We start from the raw sequence: 22,256 nt of genomic DNA, 5'->3' as shown, positions 1-22,256 counted from the left end.
TATGAAATGAAAACCTTGGGCTTAAAACAAGTCTACTATGGCACTATACATAGTAAACTGATAAATGTACCATACTGCAGTGACTATGTTTTTTGAAAGGAATACCATAACTACACCCAGTGCATGGAAAACCCATATTACTATATGAGGGTGCAATAAATCTGGGGACTTTTGACACTGGAATTCATGGCAGTATCATGATCATGTGGTGTGTACGTTCTTGTGTCTGGGAACACCCAGATCCATGAAAGCAGTCTAAGATACAGACAAACATTAAGAGCTTCCTGCATATATAGTGGAAATAACCAAAAATCAGCTTGATTCAGTATCATATGCACAGGCAAAGTTTTATAACTAAATGAACACTCAGAAGCCTAAGTTGGTTTTAACCACTGCTTTGTAAACTGTTTATTTGCTGTTTCACACCATGAACAGCTATTTAAAATGGATACATGTTTAAAGATCCCACCGGTCAGCGAGGAACACATGACAATGGCAGCATCTTACAGAATCACACAAGCAACATAAAGCAGTATGATTCTTTACACATATGTTTGTTGATTCATAAAACAGTTTACAGTCAAAAAGGCTAGAAAGTATAAGGCTATTATAAATTCTATTATTCATATAGCAAGCATTAAAATAAGATACATTGAGTACCAATCTTTATTTTGCAGGTATTTATGTTCTGGGGCATGAACTGGGCTTTGAAAGCCGTTGCCGACACAGTGAGTCCTGTATACAGAGTCTGATCCTGGATCACTTACATGTCTTCTGAATTTTAACAGTCCACAGACATACAGTATGCAGCTCCAGCTGCAATGAACTCACAGATGAACACTAAATGTGTTGAAAAAGTTGACTGTGATAAAAAAAATAAAATAAATGTCATTGGTGAAACTGTCTAAACTTGAATTGTCAAACGCACAATTGTCTCTTGTGCTTGAGAAACGACACAAGCGATTGATGGTACATTTTGGGAACATTAGGAGCCTTCAGCAATAGGGTTCTGACTTTTCTTGTTGAGGTACTCAAGAACAAAGACCTGCAGGATCTTGTTGAGGTTGCTGATGGAGGTTCGATCCAGGTTCTCCTCGTTGTCATCAAAGGTGTGCCACACCGCAGGAAAGGGAGTTGAAATGAGATGGAGAATCCGGACCCCTGGGAGCGCAGAGAAATACATACATAAGGCCTAAATGCTTTTTATATGAACATTCACAAATCTCAGAGACGGATCTTTTACCTCGGTTGAGAAATGGTATGTGGTCATCCAGAATGAGCCCCACATGCAGGCCAGGCCAGAAGTACTGAACCTCATTAGGGTGATTCTCTAGCTGACCGAGCGCATGCAGCCGACGCTCTAGATAACACGAAAGAGAGTTTTCCTTTCAGCATCAATTCATTTACAATATTTCATTTGTTGCTTTTATAAAAGGCCAAATGCTTGTTTATGTTATGCTAGTCAATAAGAAAATAGAGCAGAAAAATACTAACCAATATTTTTTAGTCTTGAAAGCCATCGGGTCGTACTGGAGAACTGATTACCGAAGCGAGGATTTGGACCTCCAATCAAGTCCAGCAGAACAAACAAATCCTGGTGAGAAATTTAAGGCTTCATTCAGCTGAAGACTTTAACCAGGTTTGTCAATGTTTGCTTGCATTCATGTTCTTTAGCCTTACATTTATAATACACCAAAAAAAGGTCCAAAAGCTGTCACTGTGGCAGTACCCTTTCAAAAGTTACTGTACTAATATGTACATTTCAGGTACTAGTATGTACCTTTAAAGTACCAATATGCACAATATAGGTGTAAACAAGGTTCAAAAGTGTACCAATAGAAAAGGTACCACCACAGTGACAGCATTTGCACCTTTTCCTGATTGTGCATTTGCATATACAAGATAATTCAGGACTATATTTATGCACCATTCATCTATATTATATGAATGGTGCATTTGCATCTAAAATATATCTGCTGATAGCGCAGCAGGAAGATAGCTGTGTAAGAGAAAGAAAAATCTTATGAGGAAGCACAGATGTAATCTGAGAGCTACAGCAGAAGGAAAGCCTGTCAGTGAATACCAAATTAAATATTAGTATGTTCCATACACAAAGTTTCAGAAATCTTATAACACTGCGCATAAGTCATATGGGCCACTTTAACAGTACCTGGGACAGGCGATATATCAAAATATATCATTTTGTTTTTCAAGGAGAGCATATAGATTTGGAACAACATAAGAATGAGTGAATAAGAATAGAATAAATGAATACTAACAGAAAAAAACAAATCGAACAATAAGTAGGATACTGTGAGTGATTTTTAGATTAGTTTGGCTGTACGTCAACTATATTTATGTATTAATCATTGTTTGTGAGAGAACTGTACAATGCCGTCGAGCTGGCTGGTGTTGGTGGCTTCCGGTGGATGTGCTGTTGTCGCCATTTTGTGGGCTAAATGACGGGAGCCATAGAGCGAGTCTTCAGAGGTCCACTGGTAAAGTGCCTCCTCTCCATCAAAGAAGAGGAGCTGAAGTGACAAATCTGACCCAGAATCCTATGAGAAGGAGCAAACACACACATGCTGCCATCTACCTGTGACACTACAGAATACAGCACAACCATGATTGGCACACATTAAAGTTCAGCTAACAACTGGAAAGGAGAAATTGGTAATGGTAAAAGGTAATTATTAACAAAACAACAATTTAGTTCAATAAAGCTTTCAACTGCTTTCCTGATCATCATCTCCGATAACGTTTAACTACCGGCATTTCAACGGTATTTCATCTGATTACGCCGAAGCTAATTTATATGCAACTTCTGTTTTAGGAAGAACAATTTAGAAAACCGACCACTATACATGAACACAGAACATGACAGAAGAGATTTTTTACTTTTTCTGAAGAAAAAAAGTGGTTCGGGATTAAAAAAAATCACCTCAACCTAACAACCCCCACTGGCATTATGCCTTCACAACAGTTTTAATATTGATTTTATCTAATTAACAACTGAGGCTCATTACAAAAATGCGCTTGTGGTGACATTTCTTTACATGGCACCAGTGTTGGGCAAGTTACTTTCAAAAAGTAATTAATTACAGTTACTAAATATTGTATTTATATTACTTTACTAATTACTCTGTCTGAAAAGTAACTTAGTTACTCAGTAAGTAACTTAATTATTCAAATTGCTAATTAGGCTACATTTTAAAATCCCTATAAACCTTAATAGAAATTAAAATCTTTATTCTTTCAATTTGAGTCAAACATAGAATAGTTTAGCCTTTTAGCTTTAAAACAACTGTAATACTTAAAACTTTTTATAAAAATGTAACCTTCTTTGGTTAACAAATAGAAATACGCTTAAAAGTTAAACAATACATTTCAGTTTGGCAAGATGTTAAGGAAAAACCCAACTAGTAAAATCCGTACAGGTTTATGTAAAAATAACACGTTAATGTTGGTAAGAATAAATTACAGAAATTATCTTCTCTGCTGAATAAAGCCATGTCAGATTGCGCTGTTCTTATGAGGTAAATTCATCATAGTAGGTCTTCTTTCAAAAATGATGAAAATTAGATGAATCTTGAATTTTTATTTTTTTGTTTCCAAGTGAGGGTGTTTGCGCGCAGGTGACTGCATATAATGAGCTCAGATACGGGAAAGACTGTAGCCTACCTCAGTTTCATACGGATTAAACCTACATAATCAGATAATATTTGTTTTCGATTTGAATTCGTTCATTTAAAAGTAGACACTTCAGGCTTTCAGATACGGGAAAGACTAGTCTCGCTTTAGTTTCATACCGATTACATAATCAGATAATATTCGTTTCTGATTTGAATTCGCTCATTTAAAAGTAAAATTCAAGCTTTTTAGATTCAATTGATTTTAGTCTTATATGTATCTGAGTATTTAAGGTTTCTCTGTGAATCAGGAAAATCTGAAAGTGAATGAGCCGGCGCGCGGAGGGTTAAAGCCGCTGCATTCAATTTGATCTTTAGATGGTAAATTTACATTTCAAATTCAATATTGAATATTGAAATTCAATATTGAACTGTTGAAATTATTTACTGTATGTAACGCAAGTACTTTACAAGTAACTGTAATTAAATTACCTTAAAATGACCAGTAATCCCTTACTTTACTTTTTCAGTATATAAGTAATTTAATTACAGTAACGCATATTACAGTTACTTAGTAACGCGTTACACCCAACACTGCATGGCACTTTAAAGCAAAATGTTAATGCTGTGGCAAAAATTATGCACCACCTACAATAAACCCAACTCTAAACCTAAACCTGATAATGTTAACAAAAGTAAATGTAAGATAAAAATGCATTTGATGAAGCAACCATGCCATTTTAGCTTGCTTTGAGGTTTTTTATCGTGATACACGGGACTCATGCTCTGCATCGCTGTACCAGGTGATCTACCAAGCAAGTTTACTATATGTCAGAAATCCATTTATATGGAGCGGTTATGTGATGCAAATGTCAAAATGTATTAATTTAATACATTGAAGTCATTCAAGTCTTTAATAATCTGACCCTGTAATCGTAATTTATGTGAAAAGTAATAAAAGTTGTTACCGTTTTACTGCTACCAGTGTTCATTTCAGCTTGAAACTGCCGTAAATTGCACGTATAGGTTTTGCTAAAGTGTAGGTATAGGCATGTTTTTCCAATTAGCCTATATTTCTCCTTAATCTACTCTACTCATAATCTATTTAATATCATGTACCATGTTGAAACACAGTGCTCATGGTTATGGCTGTAGTGGCAGTGCTTTAACAGAGAATATATTTCTAAAAGTCTCCCAAGAAACTTTTACTGTGAAAAAAGTGGCACAGCAAAAAAAATTAATAAAGTAAAGCACATCTGCTAAAAATATTAAAACTAAAAACAAATAAAAAATATATGTTCCTGTGTACATTGCCATACCTTCAGGGTCTTTAGTTCGTCATCTTGGGCTCTTGCTAGTTCCAAAATCATAGAGCAGGGAACAGCAGAATCCGTTGCTCCAAGAAACTCACGCCCGTCCCACTGTGGAGGGTAGTATTTGGAGTCAAAGTGGCAGGCCAGAACCAACTGACGTTTGGCCTCAGGGTTGAGAGTTGCAATTATGTTGGTAAAGGGAAGTTGGCTGTAAGGCGTATGAGCATAGAAGCCATCCTCTGTCACTTCCCATCCTGCTTTCATCGAGCCGAGGGTTGATTTAATATGCTAAAGAGAGAGAAACTCAGACACCGAACACTGTCACATTTAACACTTGCTTTCATACACAAACACACACTGACCTGCTGAACGTGTTGGCTTCCAGTTGAACCAGGGTAGCGCACAACAAGCATGGGCTTCAGGTCTTTCTGCCACATCCGGTCCAGATCGGTACGAGATACAACACTGCTCAGTTCACTGGAGATCAGTGTGGTTGCTTCATGTTTCAGCTGAAGTGAAAAAGGAATAAAAACCTTTATTCATTAATTTATTCCACAGTGGGGTATTCATACTTTTGTGTCACAAGTCTTGAGTCCAAGTTAACATGTCCCTGGGGCCATGAATAGACCAAGAACACATCCTTGTCCAAGAATACGGTCCATATTTTTATTGTCTTGGTCTTGTCATGGACTCAGGAGCTTGTGGACTCTGTCGTAAGCAGGACTCCTTGCCATCCTTGCCATTAGTAATCAAATTGAAAAGCCTTCAACCTCAATTGATCAAACTGAGCTCAATCCAAATTAAATTCTGATCGAATTGAAAGGAGTGGTGTAGAAATAATCAAATGAACAGGAACAAAATGAGGGGAAGTTTACACATCACTTTTTTAAACTAAAAATAGAAACCTTCCGCATTTTGGCCATTCATTTACAAGACAACAGCATTTTGGGGGCCTGAAAACACAAACTTTTGAAAATGGGCTCAAAAGTGCAAGTTTTTGGACATGATAGCAAACTACAAAAATGCAATCGTGTAAACATACCCTTAGTATGTAAACTTTGAATCTTCTCAGCTGGATTCAAAAATACATTGCCTACATGCTCTATGCCTTGATGCATGTTTACCAGAGTCTTTTTATAATAAGATCTCTGTTTAGATACAGTTTACATCTTACAAATGTGCATTGGTTTTTGTCTTATGAACTTGTCAGTAGAGCAGACTGAATATTTACTAAATATCTGCAAAAAAGCTTTTCTGACATATTTGAGATATTTCCTTAGGTTAGGTATGTAACAAAGGTAAATGAAAAGGTGAATCAGATTGCAAAATTTAGGGTTCATGCGAATAGAGATTTCTGAATCTGAAACTGGATAGCATTCATTCGGACTGACACAAATGAGTGCATGTAAACTTGCCTACTGTTGTTACAAATTTCAGCACAGCTGATTTGTCTGCAGGTAATCGCAGTTATGATTGTGTGCAAAATGGTTAGTCTGATATTGCTTTAATATTGCTTTTAGAAACCAGTTGTTTTGTGCATTTTTGCTTTGCCAAAATTGTTCCAGAGCAGAATAAACCATTGCATCCCTGAGCAGTAGTGGTGTGTCATTCTTGAATGAATTAGTGTTCCGAACAAATGAACTGAGCGAACCATTCAATGACTCATTGACATATTCACTTGCCACCACGTAATGGCTTAACTATGTAAAATCCCCTTGACTAATTCCCAGAGCACTGCGGCCTTATGTCTCACATGGGACGAAGAGGATTAAGTAACAAACAGTAATTCACAGACTGTAGATATATAATTGGTGCACTCATCACTCTTGTAACATTGCTCTGCCAATCAAATTTGACATAAATGTCAACATTTAGGCAGCCAGTCGGCGCCAATAGCCTTGTGGTTAGTGTGTCGACGTACAGCGCAACTGCGCTCATGGTGACATGAGTTCAATGAAATTCTTTTATATGGACAAATAGAGATTGATTATTTTTCTTCTTAAGAAAGAAGGTCATATACATCTGGAACAGTAATATACGCTGAGTGAATGAGATAATTTTCATTTTTGGGCTGACTACCCCTTGAAGATGGCCGAGACATCTTCAATGAAATTGATTTGTGATGTTCTTCACTCGTTATGAATCATAGCGAAAAGTGTACTCTTACTCCATTTACAAAGCTGAAGAAAATACCTGACTTGCAATACATGCAATTCTAACTCAGTGACCCCTATTACAGTCAGATAAACATGATGATTATATACTTGCTTAATGGTAATGTTGCAACCAAACTAGTACAGTCTTGTTTGAATGAGAAATTATACACTGCATATGTCTAGAGGATAATTATGTGTTCGAACTACACGGCAACAGAAAGTTCTGAAATGACATTAAAGAGAAGGAAACACAGCTGGAGGATATTCAGAGACGATATCTGAAAAGTCTGAAAAGCTTTAATTATATTTTCTTTCATGAATAACAATTTTAAGATGGATAGAAGACAGCTAATCAAACTGCTTCTGCTTTAAACATGACATTGATCTTCTGTTTTTTTGTATGTTTGATCTCAAAGTCCAATTCTTCTTGTGCTGTGATTATTGATTCTGCTTGTGTTGTTTAAGCCACTTAATGACTGTGGCTTGATATGAACAACACGGAAGAGAAACCCTCTGATATATTTTATAATTTGTAATAATATGATTTGAAAAAAAAATCCTTTTTTGTTTGTTTGTTTTTATATTCATGTCATGAAGACAACAGTCAAAATTAAACATGGTGGTGAAAAATAAAACGATAAAAGATTATATTCCGCAATGTGACTTGTAAGATTGCTGTATACATTTAATAATCTACAGTCTGTTGGAAATATAACTTGTCATTTTCAGTTTTCTGATCACATGCTTAAAATCTGTTTTAGTAGGCTACAACAGTAGCATCATACAAATATGGATAAGACATTTCCCCAAAATGCAGATCTTAAGAACAGAACAAAGGGATTTAATTCTAAAGAGAGAAAATCTATAAATATTAAGATCTCCTACTGGTGGATCAATGACAGGGATCCTGCTCCCATAGCAACTAGACAATGGGAGACAGACTGAGCATCATGAAGGAAGCATACTTTCCTCAGTCACTGTCACGATTGCAAAATTTCAACAAAAAATGAGGACATACAATAAGTAATGAATGAATGAATGCATGAATAAATAAATGATTAAATTTGTATTAGGTTATGCATTAAAAATAGACAAGACATTGTAAGGCAGACGCACTCTCTTTCATGAGAAGCATAATGAAATATGTTGAATAAACACAACACTGCTCAGAAACTGGACGTCTTTGCCAATTCTCTTAAAAGGCAAGGGCTTTAAATGATGCAAAACAAAGCATGAGCTGTTGATACCTTTTCCTCCTGCCACGGAAGCGTGTCGCAGCTCGTCAGTGCCGCTAGGATGCCAATCAAAGCCAGCAGACTCGTGGTCCAGCGTCGCTCGGCCATCTCCTCCGTTCTCCAGCCGACTCTAATCACGAGAGAGAGCAATGTACAAGACGGCCTGACTCATGAATATTAATAACATTCCGTGACGCTCTGAAAAATGATTGGCTGAAAGACGGGCATTGCTAAGTTGAGGGCTTGGATCATGAATATTAACCAGATAACAAGACTGGGCGCTCAAGGAAAGTTATCAAGCAACGTCAGCGAGGCTTTATTAATATTCATGACCATAATATTCAACTCTGCACAAAGAGCCAGCTGTTTACCAGCAAGAGAGTTATTTCTTCGCCTCACTTTCCTATCCTTAAATTAAAAAAATAATAATGTTCACAATACTGAGTTGCTTTCTGTGTACTAATGGATACCATTAATATTTAAAGTAAAAAGCAAAAATAATAATAAAAAATAATTAAAAAGAAAAATACATAAACATTTAGAAGACTATAACTGGTAGATTTCTAGATACGTCTTAAAGTGCCAGTAAAAGTACAAATGAAACTCGAATCTGTTTATTTTAGTGATAAACATTAAGTTACGGTAGGCTACTATTTATTGTTTTATTATTTTAACATATTAATTTATATTCATTAACTGCATTTTTTTTTTAAAGAATGTTAGTATGTTGAAGAATGTGGTGACATTGTTGCTGGTTAACCCCCCCAACCACCTTGTTTTTTTTTTTTTACCCATAATCGATGTATAAAACACGGACGGTTGATTGTTATTACAGTAACTCTATTATTCAACTGCAATCCTCGCGTTACAAACCGAGATTGTTAACGTTTCACAATGTTGCATGTTTTAATATTCAAAAGTCTATGGAAGCAGAATAATGACAATAGTTTTTGAAACATAAAGCATGCTGAATTCCACAAATCGAAAACAAAGATGCATTGCAGTTAACAGTGCTTGCATTTTAATGCCTTGTATTTCCAGGACTTGCATTTTTAGGTCCTGAAATTTAACATAGTTGTTTATTTAAGCTGTGACTATTTCAATTCAAAATATTTCACACACATTTACATAATTAAAAAATCAATAATTCATATTCACCTTCCAGAATTCACTTCCAAAATATTCAGTCTGTTTAAAAATACGATGTATGTACAAATTTCGGTCATTTTATTTAACTTTCCAAATTCGCTGCCACAAATTCAGGGGTTAAAATTGGGTATACAATTGAGCGTCCCACATCCAGAACCCGCAGGAATAGCAGTAGAGCACGATGCATGATCTCCAGCTGGCTGTTGATGAAGGCCATATATGGATGGTTTTTGGTCTGTCCCCAGCTCTGAGTTTCTAACTTCTTATTTTTTAGCAAATGCATTTAACGCTAGTTTATAAAAACACATCTAAAGGATAAATGAATGGATGAATATATAAATGTCTTTATTCTAGCTCTCTCTCTTTTAGGTTTAGGCTAATTAGTATATATTTTTTAAAAGACCGAGGGAATGTTTTTAAAATGTCGAACCTGTTATAATGATTATATAGTAAACAATTTATAATAAAAAGTAGATGTTTGTAGAAATATCTGAAATAAATCCTATACACTGTAGTTTCTTGACCTTAATCGTAAGGATTGTGGACTCTAGCCCTGTTACAGTTACCTTCCTGAATCCATACCATATATTGGAATATATTACATTTAAAACAAATATTAATAGAATGGCATTGGCAACATGCCTTATTTATCTGACAGAATCATCTTTTCATAATGGAAGGGTATCTGTGTCATGGAATGATATACAGTGGATGATTATGGTTATATAGGATCCCTCGACAGAACAGAGCATTTCTTGTTTGAAAACTGATAAAGTGCCCTTTTCCTCCAGGAAAACTCAGTAATAACAGAGTTACAGGAGAAAGTTATCAATCTTTCACTGCTGAAATCAAACACAACGCTGAACAATGAAGACATCATGAGATATAGCAGACAGCTTCTCCTTCCAGAACTGGGTGTTAGAGGTAAAAAAAAAAAAAAAAATTGGCTACAACAGTAGTTATGATTTTTTTTTTTTCTTTTCTAAATGCATTGTAAAGACAAATTTATTTTTAATTCACTACATTTGAAAGACAAATATTGTAATTTTCACTCCACTACATTTCTATCAAGGTCCTGAAGTAGAAAGTCATTACTAGCAGCTTTGAAAGTGGGTCAGTGGGTGATTTTTTTCTTCTCTAAAATGTGACTTTCTTTTTTTCAGACAGTTTATCAGTAATGCCTCTTGTAGGGCTACATGAAGTGATTTCCCAGCATTTTTTTGAACACTGACCAGTAGCAAATGTGATATTTATTTACAACAATTCAATAAAATTAATATTGTGTTATATATTAGACACAATATTGTCTGATTTTGCTCAATTGCGTAAGTGAAAATATTCCCTATAAAGCCACAGAAGAACTGTTGTGTGTCTCCTAATAAAACACAAATATAGGTTTTGGACTTGAAGCAGCATTGCACAGACCGCTCTGTTTGTGACATCAACGTACCACGAGAGCAATTAGACAGCATTTCAATTTTTGTTTTGATATCAAATAAGTCTTGCTGTTTTGCGCTTTTGTTAAAGCAGTGTTGCTTTTGTAACGTTATACAGCTACAGTTGTGTTGCTAGGTTTTAAAGCAGGTTTGATTTTTCACTCTGTATTTACAGCAATTTCAATGTCCACTCTGTTCAAATGTGAATGAATGGCTACACAGATGTGTGCACTCACTGTCAGAGCTGTGTGAAATCACTACCATCCTGCTTGTGTGGGGGTGGGTAGGGGTGTTAAATATATATTTTTTTTTTCTCAAATGTTTTTAACATTCTACAGGTGCATCTCAGAAAATTTGAATATTGTGAAAAAGTTTATTTTTTTTCTTGTAACTTATTTCAAAAAGTGAAACTTTCATATATTTTAGATTCATTACATGTAAAGTAAAGCACTTCAAAAGTTTTTTTGTTTTAATTTTGATTATTAGAGCTTACAGCTGATGAAAGTCAAAAATCAGTATCTCAAAATATTAGAATATTTATATTTGAGTTTCAATTAATGATCATCTCTACAGTATAAATTCTGGATATCTCTTGTTCTTTGAAACCACAATAATGGGGAAGACTGCTGACTTGGCAATGATCCAGAAGACGAACACTGACACCCTCCACAAAGAGTGTAAGTCACAGAGGGTCATTACTGAAAGATATGGCTGTTCAAGGAGTGCTGTATTAAAGCATATTAAATGCGAAGTTGACTGGAAGGAAGAATTTGGGTAGAAAAAGGTGCACAAGCAACAGGGATGACCGCAAGCTTGAGAATACTGTAAAGTAAAGCTGATTCAAACACTTGGGAGAGCTTCACAAGGAGTGGACTGATGATGGAGTCAGTGCATCAAGAGTCTCCACGCTTTTGTGCTAAAGGAGCCCCGACCAAGTATTGAGTGCATAAATCAACATACTTCAAAGAACTTGAACTTTTCTGTTTCGCAAATTCTTTTTTTGATTGATCTTAGGAAATATTCTAATATTTTGAGATACTGGAATTTTGACTTTCATGAGCTGTATACTCTAATCAACAAAATTAAAACAAAAAACTTTTGAAACGCTTTACTTTACATGTAATGATTCTAAAATATATGAAAGTTTCACTTTTTGAAATAACTTACAAGAACGTTTTCCACGATATTCAAATTTTTTGGGATGCACCTGTAAAAGCTATTTATTCCAAAGATACTACAAGCTAGTCAGTGTGTTCAGTGGGTGTAATGTATTGTAAGTTGCTTCAGAGGTATTGCAAGTATTACATACAACAATAATAAAACAGTGCATTGACATAAAGGAAATTTACTTTTGGTACTTAAGTACTTTTAAAAGCAAGTACTTCTATACTTTTACTTAAGTAAAAATCTGAAACAAAATTTTTTTTTTACTTGTAATGGAGTAATATTTGACCAGCAGTATCTGTACTTTCACTCAAGCAATGGAGTTGTGTACTTTGTCCGCCACTGGCACAAAGTGCTGTTCAATATATGAGTTTATCTGTAAGTGTAAGTGTATATATATATATATTCACCAAAGAATTAAATTAATTCAGAAGGGACAGGAAATACTATTTCAACTAAATGCTGTTCTTTTTATCTTTCTATTCATCAAGGAATCCTGAAAAAAAGAGTAGTAATGATTTATTAATTTCTTATTTTAATTTGCATTTACATATTAAATGAAAAGAAATACATTCAAAACCATAGTTACCAGTATAAATGCTAAAGTAGAAGAGGCTGAATCTGCTATTCATAATGGGTGCCGTGAAAACTAATATCTCATTCCAGTCTCTGGACCTCATGCAGATGCATGCCACAGCTGTAACTGTGTAAATATTAATATAGTGTGTGTTTTCAGGACGATTGGGTCTGTTGGATTATGATTTGGTGGAGCTGAGTAACCTGCACAGACAGGTGCTTCATACAGAACTGACTCAAGGTCAGCCTAAAGCCCTGTCTGCCGCCCAGGCCATCAGCAGGTACCATCCTACTCGCTCACAAAATCCCAATAAAGGAGAGGTAAACAAATGAGAGTTGACTGATTGTGATCTCTTCCATGGTTGAACTCCTCAGTTCATTGTGTGCCATATCACCTCCAGCTCTCCAGAGAGAATGCCATACAACTCATTCAACAGTATCCACTCTCACTAATTGCTACTCATAAGTTAATCTTGAACTTCCTAAAGTCCTCTACAGTGCAAAACCTATTTGTCACCTTGACTTTACATCCTCATGTATGACATTGTGGCAGACTGTTCAGACAATGTTCCTAGACGCTACCTTGTGAATGATGCCTGTGTTCTCACCGGCAAGCCTTTAGTGTCAGCCAGTGCTTTACGAATGGAAGGACAGGTGAGGTTTTTGAATCAAAGCCAGCATGCTCTACGTTGATATTTGAAGTTTTAATTTACAGTGGCTCCAAATATTTGGATAGTCTTAGACATACTTTTAACATACTTTAAAAAAAATTAAATTCTGTCATCATTTACTCACGCTCAGGGTGTTAAAAACCTTTTTTTTCTGTGAAACATAACATCCAAACATCCTTCAAAATATTGTTACGTGTGTTCTGCAGAGGAAAGTCAGTTAAAGTTTTCAGATGTTTTTGCAGATTAACCTCACGTGATCTACTGATTACTGATTTTTCACAAGCATTAAGTAGAATTTTTATTTATTTTTTCCTGGAACAGGTTATTTTTTTAACATAATTTGAACTTTTTTTTGTGAATTGTTTTGGATAAACAAGTGTTCTTGTGCTATCTGTATTACAATAAATGACACTTCCTTTGATATTTGATTATATAATTGATTAAATTCACTTTAAGTGTTTAAATACTTTGGGACATTTACATAAATACTCTACTTTTCAAGTTTGGGGTCTGTAAGGTTTTTTTATTTTTTCGAAGGGAGTCTCTTATGCAAAGGCTGCATTTATTTAATCAAAAATACAGTAAAAATCACTAATATTGTAAAGTAGTATTACAATTTAAAATAACTTGTCTATTTTGATTGTACCCTATGACATCATTTTCTGTCAGGAAAAATTTCCCATCATTTCGAATTTTCTGGAATACCTGCTTTATAACTATTTTTTAATAGTGCATCAAAGAATACAACAAAGAACGCGCCAAATTGGTCATCAGGTGTAACACTGTAATTCCGCAACGTTTTGGCTAACCTTTCTCAATTCCTTGGGTCCTACTGTTTTTTATATTTATTTAATATTTTATTTGTTTGGGGACAGATACAGTAAACATAGATAAAGTGGAAATGACAGTCGTCCCATGCATGTATCATAGTGCTTGTAGCTGAAGCTCATTTGCAACACTTGTCCCTTGGAGGGCTTTTATAAATTACATTTACAAAAATAACAAGTACATAGAAAAAAATTGCTTGGTTGCTGAATCAACCAAGATTTCGTAGCTTTTTAAAAAAAAAATATTATAATTTGCAGCAGATTTTAAATAATCAGGCAATGAATTCCAAAATTGTACACCTTTCACTGAGAGAACAGTCTGAACAAAAGATGTTTTACAAAATAAAACTTTACAATTTTCCAAGTCTATAGGGCAAGACCATTTAATCTTAAACTTTACATAGTGAAAAAAGACAAAGTGAGCAAAACTCCAAATCTTATATTTACTTAAGATCTTACAATGATATCTTATTTGCTTTCTATCTAAAATTTTCAAAGCTCTATTGTAAAGACATTCGATCTGATTAATTATAGATTGATTTTTCTGAGACCAAATAGCTAATCCATAGGCCTGTACGATATGTGATAATAACAGAAAAGCATGATCCTATGTTAAACAATTCGTTATTACTCTGAAGCTGGTAAGATTTGCCTTAATACCTCAAACCATTTCTGTACAACTAACTGTCAAATTTGATATAATTGGTATCACTGGTATTTCATGCAGTAACTTGTCAAAGCTACTGCCTATTGCACTGAAACTGTCAGATTATGACCATATTCTGCCATGCTTGCTTAGCCACGTTGCTTCAGACATGAGAGAGAGGAAAAAAAGCCTTACTGACCCTAGACTTTTAAGAATCTATACAGTACAGTTTGACTTTTCAGTGAAGGGGAAATTTAGCTTATTTAATCTCTCTCTCTCTCTTTCTCTCTTTGGCATGTAGCTCACAGTGTACAACTATAGAGGAGGGCCGTGTTACAGGTGTTTGTACCCAACACCACCTCCTCCTGAGACCGTCACTAACTGCTCTGATGGAGGAGTTCTGGGAGTGGGTCAGTCCTCTGTTTGATGCGATTACACTCAGTACTATCAGAGCTCGCTGCTTCTTCCTCTTCATTTTCGTCTCCACAATTGTACTTAGGTTCAGACAGAATCCATTCAACTTTTGTTAAATTAAGGAAGTTTAGGAATGAAGTTTGAAATTGACGTGCATTATTAGAATGTTTGCTAGACAACAGAAACGGAAGATGTCATTATAACATTTGTGCACTGAATAGCACTTGGTCTTCTTTCTTGCATTTAATTCCACACAAAATGTTGTATGGTGTATCCCGAGTGCCTTGCTAAAGGCGTTTCATTTACACAAAGCTGAAGCCTGAAACCTTTGCTTAACTACAGTTTCAATACTGTTTCTATATTGAAAGCGCTGATCTTTCCATTTTTGCTTCAGATCTTACCTTGAAGAAGTTATTTCTGACTTTAAAAAAGTGACTATGAATTCTTCTTCTGTAATGATTCAGTAATTCTAAGCTAATGTCGCAGGGTTCTTTAGTGTGCCTTGTTTTGATATTGTGCAGTGCCTGGAATAATGGGTTGCCTTCAAGCATTGGAAGTTCTGAAAATTGCGTCCGGTCAAGGATGTATCCTTTCTGCTCTTAATGACACCCTGCACTGGAACAATTATGGCTGTTATTTAAACACATCTATTGCTGTAGGCATAACATAATGAAATAACTCCTTAACTGGTCAGTTCAGCTTCATTTGAGAAGCATACGGCTGCGGCGTGAGTGTGCGGTGTGTGGAGAGACGCCCACGGTGACTGAGCTCCAGGACTATGAGCAGTTCTGTGGCTCCGCTGCAACGGATAAGGTCTGAGGATGAGGAAAACTCCCACTTTCCTTCCTATATTCATGCCTGTGTGTGTCGATGATGCAAAATAATCAGCTGTGGTCAAATGTCCAGAAGGCGTCACTGTGAGACAGTTATTATGAAGAGTGCGTGTTGAGTAGAGATCATTACTTTTATTGTGACTACATGCTACTCTTAAGTTTTGAAAAACATGCATTTATTCAATTAATCTCACATCATTGAGCTTTTTAGAACTATGTTGAAATTTCCAGCTATGAGTTTTTGTGGTGTTTGTTAAAGCAAACATTGCCATTACAATTGATCTTACTGGACTGGAACAAACCTCTAGCCTTCTGTACTGATCAAAGGTTTGGGATGAGTTGATTTTTTTTTTTATTGATATTTTTATTAACCAAGGGTGCATTAAATAGATCAAAATGACCAAAAAAATTCTAATGCTATATGGAAGGATTCTATTTCAAATAAATGAAATAAACAGGACTTAAAAGTATTACATTGGAGCTGAAAGACTTACATTTATAGTTACATTAAATGTTGCATGTACTGCAAAAAAAAAAAAAAAAAAAAAAAAAAATTCTCTATCTCTATTATATATATATAGTCCATTATATATTATTATATATATTTGCTTGTGATGGAAAAATGGAAAAAAGGAATTCTTGTTTTTGAACAAAATTAAGCGAGTTTATGCTTAAAGCAAGAATAAATATCTGCCAGTAAAAACAAATTTATAAGAGCACATTGACTGATATAATTTTTAAATAAAAAATTCACTTTATTTTGATATTTAAAAAAACGAGACTTGTTTGCCATTTTTGGCGACAAGACAAAAATACTGAGGAAGAATGTAACTTTTTTTGCAGTGTAATCAGAATATACAGTAAAAATGATTTCCATATTCTAGTTGAGCTATTTTTTGTAAAATTAATAAACAAATGCAACTCATGGTGTTATCGTTTGAGATTTACACTTGAACCTATTGGCATGTCGTGTTTCATTTAATTTATTCCTTAAACTTTCTATTTTTAATAATTTTAATAAATAACAATAATACATTTTATATTGCAACATATAATATTATTTCAAATATATTACAGTAGAAAAGTTATTTTAAAATTGTAAAAATATTTCACAATGTATTTTTGATCAAGAAATATAGCCTTGGTAAACATTCTTGGTGAATCTTATTCTGAAATATTAATGATCCCAAACTGCTTTGAATGGTACTGTGTGAGTATTATAAATCTGATTTTATTAAGTATTTTTTTTAAGTAAATGCTTAAATTACATACATTTATAGAATAAATAATACAAAATAAAATAAAATATTTTAGATATTTTAAATTCACAATATTTCTCAATATTATTGATTTAGATTATTTTTGATCAAATCAGTGCAGCCTTGGTGTGACTGCTTTCAAAAACATAAAAAAAAAAACCTTTTAAATTTTGAATGGTGGTGTAAATATTCTTAAACTTCTTGCGTTCGCGCAGCAGCCACGGCAAACACAATTAAGTCAAAAATCAACTCAAAAACCAAAAAAGAGTTTGAAGCACAGTCTAAGATGTGCACCTAATCACACAAAGTCCTTCCAAAAGTGCTACATCAGCATTTATGTGTTGTGGTTTTGGTTTAAACGTTGTGTAATGAAAAACAGTGCTGATTTATTCTGTCTTGTTTCTGCTTCGTTTCATTTCCAGTGTCGAAGACTGAATCTTCTAACCAAAGAACAGAGAGTCTCTGTGCAGGTACTACAGTAATCTGTCATAATTCTGGGCAGGCAGGGGAATGTAATATGGGCTGTTTAAATTTCCATTTGGTAGTTTAGATTATATCTTTAGCAGAACCGCTCAATGTTAGCCAGTTAATTACTGAGCATTGTGGAAATGTGCAGCTGCTCATTATATAAAGCAGATCTGATCTGTCACCTTGCACTTCCGTGTAGTTTCCTTCCTCAAATGTTACATATATATTTGTCTTTCATTGCAGGAGTATAAAGCCATTTTAGACAGCTCAACCCCTCATCTCCTCCTTGACGTTCGACCCAAAGTAGAGGTGGACATTTGCCATCTGCCCATCTCAATCAGTATCCTTTCCCATGATCTCCCTTTAACAGTTAAGTATTAGATATTTGCGATATTACAATATACATAAGATGAACTCTACTTGCGAATCACCAGTGCACTATGGAATTTTGCACTCTTTTCTCTGTTGCTATACAAATGCGTTTTCCTCCAAAGGCTCTTTGTGCTACAGCCCACTAACTTAACTAATTGACAGTGAAATTATCACCCATTGTAGTGACCTGGTGACCATACATCCTCTTAAAAAAGCATCTGTAAATTTTCTAAAATGTGCAGGATTTGGCTTTGCTGTGATATTGATATGTTCTCTACAGTCCTCACACGTTATGTTGTATTGCTTTGCTGTTCTCTGTAGATCCCGCACCATGATTGGTCGATTATGTACAATGCCTCTATTGGTCAAACTACTTCTCAGTCATTACCCTCAAAGCAAAAAACATTAGCCAAATTAATTAATTAAATTAATCATTGTACAAAAATAACTAACAATTAGCAATGTTAATTTTATTATTTATGAATAGAAGTTCATGTCATTTTCTGCATATACTAATACTGTCACGGTTCGCTCATTCACTGTTTCCTTCTCGTCCTGTACCATGTGCGTTTGTTGTGTGTGTGTGTGTGTGGGTGTGGTCGAGCTGTCACCGATCATCAGCGACGCAGCTGTGCCTCGTTTCGAGGCCAGCTGCAGCTCGTCACCACACCGCTTAAATACTCATCTGTTTTTCCTGTCCTTTGTCAGATCGTTGTGGATGTTTCCCGTGGTGTGTCACTCTGTTTCCAGCTCTCGAGATCTTCGCCGTTTATCGTGTTCCTGTGTCCCTGTCGTGCTCTACGTTGTGTGTTCGGTGTTCGTCACGCTCTGGATTATTCATCTCATCACGGACCCGTCTCTTCACTTCACCTCCGTTCCACTTGGCCCATCTGGTTCCTGTGTCACCCAGCCCGGTTACATCTCTGTCTGTGTAGCCATCCTACTCTTAATAAACACTGAACACTTACCTGCTATTGCTTCCTCTCCTTGCTTGACCATGACAAATACATTTTAAATAAATAGATTTTACATTTTAAAATATTAAACCGTTACTGAATCCAGAAAGATTTTACATTTGAAAATATTAAACCGTTACTGAATCCAGAAAGATTTTACATTTGAAAATATTAAACCGTTACTGAATCCAGAAAGATTTTACATTTTAAAATATTAAACCGTTACTGAATCCAGAAAGCAGACAACACATCATTTCTAAAACAAAAAAAGTAATATAATATATATATATATATTCTCTATTATTGTATTTTCCCCCCATGAATTAAGTTATTAAAGGTTTATGAACATAATTTCATTAGACATGTTTTTTTTTTTTATTATTAATTAATTTAAACTATTAAAATGGAATAAAAAATAAAATAGATTTCATATGACCCTAAAATGTAATTTAATTTGAAATATAAATAAAAATCAAAGTAATTACTTGTTGTACGTGTTTTATGATATCCAATTAGGTTAATGAACATGTTTTTTGATTACTATTGTTTAATCTAACCTGCCCACCCTCTAAGTAAAAACCCTGTTGTGTACAGTAGTAATAGTTTCTATACTTGCCTTATGAAGTGTGGGGAGAAATTTGATTTGTGCAGAATTTTTCTGCTTCAGACTGCTCTAATCAAGTCCTGTGCGGCTGAGAAAATGAGCAGATTTAGTGGTTAACTTCATATTGTCTTATTATTTGATATGACTTTTAGTTGGGTGGTGTGAGAGTGTGAGAGAAACTGTCTGAAAGCACTTCCGACAACCCTGTCTTAAGAAAATGTAAGAATCAAGTTAATTCATTCTGTTCATTTTCTAACATTGCATGACAGACATCCCACTTTCTAGTTTAGAGAATATGAAGGCTGAGCACCTCACACTTTTAAACGATACAGTTAGTGACCTTAAACAGCAAATCTCAAGTCCCAGGTAAGAACTAGCATGCCATTTTTTGTGATCAGTGTTGAACAATCCATGCTCCTGCATCTGAGTTCTTTTTGCTCACACGTGATGCTGACATTAATAAGTGCATGTACTAAATCCACTGAGCAGGCCTGGAAACTGACTGTGCCGAGCTGTGCTTCTTAAGTGATCCTATCTTTATACACCGTAAGCGCTTGTATGTATGCCAGATGCCCACAGCCAGCCCTCATTAGACCTTTTGAGTATTCTGAGCACAGAGGAGGCGTAATCTGAGTTTTCTCAAGCTAATTAAGCATTCGGAGCTCAGTGTTGCCAGCTACCTCGCTTTTCTTGGATGGCGATGAGGTGGTGATGATGGAGTTGCTAAGCAATTATTTTCCAACACAGAAATGGTTTAGTCATCAGAAACAGCTGGAATAATCAAGTCTTTTTGAGTCTTGTAGTTTTTAGATTTTATAGTCTATTTGAGCTAATTGAATATGTCCATGTGATTTAATAAGCTTTTACTTGACAGGTAATATTATGAAATATTACCTTTTGAAATAAATGTGAATATGTTCAAATGTAATTTATTCCTGTGATCAAAGCTGAATTTTCAGCATCATTACTCCAGTCTTCAGTGTCAGAAATCATTCTAATATGCTGGTTCAATGTTGACATTTTTTTTTTGTGCCATTTAACTTTTTTGTAAACCATGATACATTCTTTGATGACAGCATTAATGTGTAATAGAAATTGTGAGATGCATTCAGTGTCACTTTTGATCAAATTAATCCATCCTTACTAAATATAAGTGTTATTATTATTATTATTATTATTTTCTTAAATCTTACCCACAACTTTTGGATGGTAGTGTGTCAAATTGTCCACACAAATATTAAATGTTTTCATAGTTGCTGAAAATTCAGCTTTGATCACAGGAATAAATTAAATTTTAAAATATATTCAAATACATAACAGTGGTGTATTCCAGAAAGCAAGGTTAATTTACCATCAAAAAGCGCCATACTACTTCTTTCTTCTTCTGTTTAAAGGCCATTTGCATACTTGGATCATATCGCCACCAAACTGGTGGTTGTGCAATCATTTTTTGTTTAATCTTTAATTGAGAATAAGAATTATATTGTTTGTTTGATAATAATTATATAGTAAGTCATATCAGATTTGTATTTTATTATGGAAATACATTATAGGAAATGCCAATCCATGATGCGAGATGATAATATAAAATGACAATTACATTGTCATAATAGTTTTATAATTTATAATTTATACATACAATTATTATTATTATATATACGCCAATAAAATAAATACAGTAACCATAATAGTATATATATATATATATATATATATACCCCTGGTCTTTTAAATTGTACTAATATTACTGGGTTTTTTTCTGCAGTTTTAATCAAATAAAATCAAATTATTAAAAAAAAAGAACATTTCTTTTAGAAATATTAAAAAGTCTTAATTATTTCAAACCTTTATATGTGTACGTGTGTTTTGTTTGGGAAATTAATCTTCTTTGTATGCAGTATGATTGGAGTGAATAACCTTAACTTAGTCTGTATGTTTACCTTTATTGTCTTGTAGTGTTTGTGGTTTGCAAACTTGGCAATGACTCCCAGAAGGCTGTTCAGCTGCTGGAGAAAATGTCTGGATATCATTGGAGGATTGATGGCCTGGGCTAACAAGATAGACCCCTCTTTTCCTCAATATTGACTGTCATTAATCATCTGTATTAAAGCAATAAAGTTTAAATGATTTTACACAATCGATGTACGTTTATTTCATTTATTTTATTATTGGTGTGAATATTTATGCCTTTTTGTTGTTCAAAGTATATCTTAATGTGTGTAATATAATCAATCTGATTTCTTTATTGATACTAATTCTAGTTATAGTTATTCTTACTCTGTACCTTTAATTTGATTCTATGATTCTTGAATTAATATACAGTGAAGTTATTATCGCTTGATACATTTTTTACAGCACATGTCTGTAGTAATATCTTTTTTCAAAAACAAATGATATTGTGGAATATGCAAAACATGTATAATATTAACAACATTTTATTTTTATTGATTGATTGATTTTTAGATCAAGTCATTTCCCATCACAAATGTTTACAAATCATCCACAAGACAAAATAATACATGGATTTTAAAAGATTGAAAAGTTTAAA

At 34.4% G+C, this 22,256-nt stretch overlaps 2 protein-coding genes across 2 annotated transcripts; one reads left to right on the top strand and one right to left on the bottom strand.

Annotated features, from left to right (window-relative positions):
* Positions 1-381: 381 nt before the first annotated feature.
* Positions 382-8,473, bottom strand: LOC306850545 (glutaminyl-peptide cyclotransferase-like). Its single transcript, XM_079386225.1, has 7 exons — positions 8,346-8,473; positions 5,305-5,451; positions 4,949-5,230; positions 2,391-2,558; positions 1,495-1,594; positions 1,244-1,360; positions 382-1,161 (listed from the first exon to the last, which is right to left on the bottom strand). Exons 1-7 carry the CDS (start codon positions 8,439-8,441, stop codon positions 986-988), a joined length of 1,086 nt encoding a protein of 361 aa, XP_079242351.1. The 5' UTR covers positions 8,442-8,473; the 3' UTR covers positions 382-985.
* A 1,887-nt stretch (positions 8,474-10,360) lies between these two features.
* Positions 10,361-21,762, top strand: LOC306850029 (adenylyltransferase and sulfurtransferase MOCS3-like; the record flags this gene model as incomplete). Its single annotated transcript, XM_079385443.1, has 12 exons — positions 10,361-10,406; positions 12,819-12,939; positions 13,020-13,094; positions 13,195-13,312; positions 15,104-15,212; positions 15,738-15,800; positions 15,911-16,029; positions 17,731-17,778; positions 18,020-18,116; positions 19,978-20,074; positions 20,569-20,582; positions 21,665-21,762. 12 exons carry the CDS (start codon positions 10,361-10,363, stop codon positions 21,760-21,762), a joined length of 1,005 nt encoding a protein of 334 aa, XP_079241569.1.
* Positions 21,763-22,256: the final 494 nt, after the last annotated feature.

The sequence above is a fragment of the Barbus barbus genome, assembly GCF_936440315.1.
Source record: "Barbus barbus genome assembly, chromosome: 30".
Classification (NCBI taxonomy): domain Eukaryota; kingdom Metazoa; phylum Chordata; class Actinopteri; order Cypriniformes; family Cyprinidae; genus Barbus; species Barbus barbus.
Note: the sequence above shows the minus strand (reverse complement) of the source record. Positions and strands in the feature narration are given on the sequence as shown.

Bases quoted from the DNA above. Each gene is read 5' to 3' on its own strand.
- LOC306850545 (XM_079386225.1), bottom strand. From the start codon at position 8,441: ATGGCCGAGCGACGCTGGACCACGAGTCTGCTGGCTTTGATTGGCATC. The intron at 1,595-2,390 runs GTACAGTTCTCT...ATTTCTCACCAG, and splicing joins CCAGCCAGCTCGACGGCATT to GATTTGTTTGTTCTGCTGGA. The intron at 1,361-1,494 runs GTTAGTATTTTT...CGTGTTATCTAG, and splicing joins TTCAAGACTAAAAAATATTG to AGCGTCGGCTGCATGCGCTC.